A 5626-nucleotide genomic window follows, 5' to 3' on the forward strand; every position below is an offset into this window, starting at 1 on the left:
GGTAGTAATGGTCCTTGTAAATTAATAAAGTACACAGAGTTACAATGAATCTAGGAAAAGGAAATGTACAGACTGGGCCTTTCAAAGGAATACTAGTATATACTAGTAAATTCTTTTCCCTAACTCAGTCTATTAGGAAAATCACTAAAAAGAAAGCCCTACAAATCTGACTACTCAATATTCAGTGAATTATTATTCACCTCCTATTAGGTAAAGTAGTCTGCTGAAATAAAAGAATTACCTCTGCTGAAAGGACTTTTCCCCAATTTCAAAGAGTTCTCTACTCATAGAATACTGAGATGTATTTAAACCATGTCCTCAAGGGGCTCTTTCAGCCTCAGTAAATCAGACAAATACAAAAGGTAAGACCTTGGATTTTCAGAACTCCGATTCCTAGTTTTAAGTAGTCTTAGGACATAATAAAGGCCAAAGACAAGTAGCAATTTGTTATTTTTTAGAGACATGACTGGAATTAAATATATGGTCTGATCTTCCTGATCCAGTCCTTTAGTATCCTCACCTTTGTGAAGCTATGCAGTTTCCTCTTTTGTTGCTTAAGCCATAACTTTTATTAAATAATTTTTTCTCTAAATAAAATCCCCCTGAAGGAAATGGGAGTATAAACTGACTCAAATCTTTCTGGAAGACAATTGAGCAATGTACCTCAAAACTGTTTTTTTAGCCCTAACTGGTTTGGCTCGGTGGATAGAGTGTCGGCCTGCGGACTCAGGGGTCCCGGGTTTGATTCCGGCCAAGGGCATATACCTTGGTTGCAGGCACATACCCAGTGAGGAGTGTGCAGGAGGCAGCTGATTGATGTTTCTCTCTCATCGATGTTTCTAACTCTCTATCCGTCTCCCTTCCTCTCTGTAAAAAAATCAATAAAATATATTTAAAAAACAAAAAAACCCTGTTTTTTAAAATGTTCTTTTTAAAAAATACATATATTTTATTGAGGAAGGGAGAGGAATAGAGAGTTAGAAACATCGATCAGCTGCCTCTTGCACACCCCCTACTGGGAATGTGCCCGCAACCAAGGTACATGCCCTTGACCAGAATCGAACCCGGGACCTTTCAGTCCGCAGGCCGACGCTCTATCCACTGAGCCAAACCGGTTACAGCTTAAAATATTCTTTTACCTTTAAGGAATAGCTGGAATAAGAAGTTAAATATATTTCCAAAGCTCTGTCACTCTCTTCAGTTTTTCACTTTCTTAGCCTCTGTTCAATATTTAGATATACTCACAAAACGTAGTAAGGCAAATACACATTGGTATCCCAACTTAGTCACAGGGTCCTACCTGAATCATCCTGTAGAAAAAGACTTTCTTGTGCCTTCCAGTCCAATGCAACAAGTTGTTGAACTACAATATAGGTTGAAACCACAGCTTAATCAGGTCTCTTAAGTATAAGCTAGGTGACACTGAGAGTATTTGGATGATTCTAGGTATCCTTATCTTATAATTTTTATTAAGTCTCCCTTGCCAGCAAAAGCATCCCCTCTTTCCTTGGCTGGTGAGAGTGGATCTGCCTTGCTTAAAGGTGTTATGACCTCACCTTGTACAGCCGTGCTTCACGTGTGGTCTCTTCACTAGAAGCAGACCCTGACACCTGGTGGTTAACTATTGACCTATCAAATGCCTTTAAAAAGTGTACACACACACACACACACACACACACACACACACACACACCAGAAAACATTAGAAATAGCCAACAATGTAGTATACTGTCACCATTTTGCCTGCATGAATAGGTCAGCTTTTTAGCTCTGCGCCATAGTTTAGTCTATAGAGATGTTGTCCATTTTGCCATCTCAAAGTGTACCGCATGGCCCCCCTCCAGTGATGACATCATGCTAATTGATAGGACTTTGAGAGAGAGAACTAGCAGGTTCCCTAGATACTTTGTAAAAACTCAGATAATGGCAGTGCATACAAATTTTAATTATCTGACACTTCAGGTGAAGTTTCTGAGGTTACTGCTTTTTGAAATATGTTGAGCTATCTCTTCTGAAGTAGAAGACAAGCTACTGCATCTTATATTCACTGCTACCAAAAGGAAGTATAACAACTGGTGAGTCTCTTTGGGCTTGGTTTCAGGTACTACATTTAAGTGTACTGTCACTACCCCTTTTCAGAGTACTTCATAAAACTGCCCTTTGGTTGCAATATGGAGCTTGTTGCAAGCCTTGACAGAAGAATCACTGAACCCTCCTCCATTTCCCCTCCCCCAATTTTGGAGCTAAGCTATATATCCTTTTTGGCAAGCAAATATTCTACTTTTGAAAAAGGACACAGGCTTGCTGTTGTATCTGATAGAGGACAAATGTTCAAATACTTAGTACCAGTTACATGAGCCATCTATGCAGACAAGCCTAGTGGACAGCATTCCATCAAATAGAAGAGGTATATCTGGGATTGGGCAAGACGCAGGTACTGAAGGTACACGTATGTTGCACGAGCAAAAGACTCTCTGTACAGCTCTCTCTCTCACAACCCCACACCTGTGGCTTTATTCCTGGGGAGTTCCCTGTCTTCCTGGGTTACAGATGGTTCTGCACGGGGTGTTTCCACTTGTTAGTCTAATGGGCAGACTGTGGTGGAAAGTGCCAGTTGCCTCCTAATCTCTCTCCCTCTAGCAGTGTTAATTGTCACTTTCAGTTGGGCATGGCTATGTGACTAGGTTTTTGCCAGTGAATACATAAATGAAATTGTCCTTCTAGGAATTCTCCTCCAATAATCTGTGCCTCTGTCAATTTGTACTTGAAACATAGACATGTTCTTTGGAGCTCTAACAGACATACTAAAACAGCAGGCCCAAACCCAGTAGATAACAGAGTGGCGAACCTGAAGAAGCTGAATCCTGAGCCTATAGCTCTGGCATTAGTTCTGAGCTCCTACTTCTAGACTTCTTTTATATGAAATGACATAAACTCCTATGTTGCTTAAACTTCTATTTTAGGTTTTCTGTCATATGCTGATGAACCTAATCCTAAATGAGAGACTGAATGCCTAGGTGGATAAGATGCCCCTCTTTGAAATAGGGAATGCAAGAGGAGAAGATGCCAGTTTAGCGGAAATGATGGGAAATCCCATTTTGGTCATGATTCATTTGCTGTGTCTGTATAAATGCTCAATAGAGGGTATAGATGGCATTGGGAGCTTGAGAAAGATTGGTTTATGTAGGAGAAGGCAGTGTTTGTTTTCAGGAGAATGAAACCTCAGGAAAAACAACCTGTGGTAATATATATTTTAACCATCTTATCACTTGTTTAATGCTTTTTTTGCAGGATAGAAAATTTGATGTTTTGAGAAGAGTTGAGCAGAAAACATAAGGTTAGGATTATTTTTACTTTAGTTCTGCTCAAAGGTGAACTTTGAGTTGGGGATAGGAAATTAGAGATGTGGAAGAATATGAATTTGTGAAGGGGGAACATTGTAGGTAGAAGACACGTTTTTAAACTCTTTGGGAAGAATAAATTTGGCATCTGTATTCTTCAAAGGCCTGATTGGTTTGCAAGGCACAGCACAGTTTGCTAGAGACACTTTAAAACTTGGAGATTTTTCTGCCTTCTTTATTGACTTATGGTTAGGGAGTCCATTGATAGGGACACATTGGGTGAGTTTTAATGAGAAAGGTATGTGTATCATGCCTGGTTGCATTATGCAACAAATAGGAACCTTTGTTTAAGAAAGATGGACATGATGACCTTCGCTGTTGTTCAATCAGTAACTTTTCTCCCCAGTTTAAAAATTTTCTATTTTAAAACTCTTATGCTGAACTAAGCACTTGTTCATAATAATCTTAGGGGGATACTTAAAAAACAGTGAAAGTGATACAGTCAAGGAAGAATTGTTTTCTATATTTGCAATTCTCTTTTTAATTTGAAAGGATTGATGTTATAGTTACTGCCAACTTATTGGTATTTTAAAGCTGTTCCTATGAAATTTGTCTGAAGTTTTTATGGGGGAATATTATTTTCTACTGAACTATCAATTGGGGCTAAATATTCTGTGGGAAAATGGTAATATATTACTATAACACTTTGAAAGGCACAGATATACTGCAGAAATTTAACATCATAACCCCCAGCCTCCCCCATACCAAACAAAAACAAAACTCCAACTGCTTCTTTTTCTTCTCCTCCCTTCTTCTGTGTTCTTTCTGCTCTACTTCTTCATGCCTCTTCCTCAGTTTTACACAGTAAGCATGTCTTTGTGATAGTCAGTTTGGTTTAAGAAAACTTTAATCAGCCCCAAAAGATAACAGTGTTTGAGCAGTAGCCTGGAGTTCTTTTCCAGGAGACAAATTATTGAGGTTTAATTTAAATTCATATAATTTAAATGAATATAGTTTGCCTGGTACACTATCTGGAGGAGATTTTTGTCTACTTTTTAGGTTGACAACCATAGTTTTATGCCCTCTAGTGGTAAGATGTTTGTATTTCACATTTTCTGGTGCTTAGGATGCATAGAATTTCAGAGCCCAGAGGACCGAAGATGACTTCATAGGTGAGAGACTAAGACTCAGGTGTAAGAGGATTTGCATAAGGTTGTTAGTTAGAGAAAGAGCTAAGACAGGTCTAATATCTCCTGATTACCAATGTAGTGTTCTTTTTAAAACAAGACTCTGGTATATATGTATGTCAGAGGATTTGCTTAGTATAATTTGAAGATATTTATTGTGGAAAGATAGTTGTATTTTGGGTTATTTCTATTCATTCATAATTACTGTTGATGTCTTTGATGTAGTGGTGTTTTGAGAAATAGAAAGACCCTTGGACTTAGTAGAGTGACTGAGATGGGAAGGGAAATGGAAATCGTATTTAACTTTGAGAAGATACAATAATTGGCTTTAAGCACTTGAAGCATTATTTGTGGGAGAGGGTTGAGAGCTTATTTTTAGCTTGTTACATTGAGAACAGAAAATGTTAAATATTGTATCTCTGTGCTTGCCCTGGAATGGTCAGGTTTCTTTCAGTAGAATAGGAGGAATAGGAGAGAGTCAGGGCCTAGAACTAAACATATTTATTACAGTCATACCCAGATTAAGTTCTTTGTTAAAAGAAGTTAATTTTGGCAGTTCTCCCTATCTGCCCTGTCACAGTACAGCTACTAACAATTGCAAGTCAGGCAAGCAGTAAGCTTCAAGGGTAGATAGAGACATTTTAAGTGATCACAAAGGTTGTTGGAATAAGGATAGAGGAGGGAGGATATTGCCCTGAGGAGAGGTTTAAGAGCCAGTTGACATCATGACACCAGCTATTGGTTGAGAAGCGTTTGAGGACTAGATTTAGGGTGACTTGGATTCACATATGTGGTCTGCCACTTACTAGGTGTACCGGTTAATAATGTCGAATTTTGTAATAAAAGAAAATATGATAATTTCAAGAGAAACATCAAAAGTGCTCTATTCAAAGTAACGTCCATTGCTAGCTACACATTTCCCCATCTTTCAGGTAATTTGTGGATACCGTCCCAATAGAACTTTTCTTGTTTTGAGGCAAACCATTCATAGACCCAGTTTTCCACTTCTTCGTATGTTTTGAAGTGCATGTGACATGGATAAGAACAAGTGGTAATCTGAAGGAACCAGGTCTGGTGAATAAGGCGGGTGGGGTAAAC

At 38.6% G+C, this 5626-nt stretch overlaps 1 protein-coding gene across 1 annotated transcript in view; it reads left to right on the forward strand.

Moving 5' to 3' along the window:
- The first annotated feature begins 312 nt into the window (after positions 1-312).
- The window catches only part of SBF2 (SET binding factor 2), a 314832-nt gene continuing 309518 nt past the window's right edge, over positions 313-5626 (forward strand). Inside the window, exon 1 of the mRNA XM_015563741.1 lies at positions 313-362. Within this exon, the coding sequence (XP_015419227.1) occupies positions 313-362 (50 nt within the window). The remainder of the gene's footprint in view (positions 363-5626) is intronic.

This window comes from Myotis davidii, unplaced genomic scaffold, assembly GCF_000327345.1.
Source record: "Myotis davidii unplaced genomic scaffold, ASM32734v1 scaffold118, whole genome shotgun sequence".
Taxonomy (NCBI): domain Eukaryota; kingdom Metazoa; phylum Chordata; class Mammalia; order Chiroptera; family Vespertilionidae; genus Myotis; species Myotis davidii.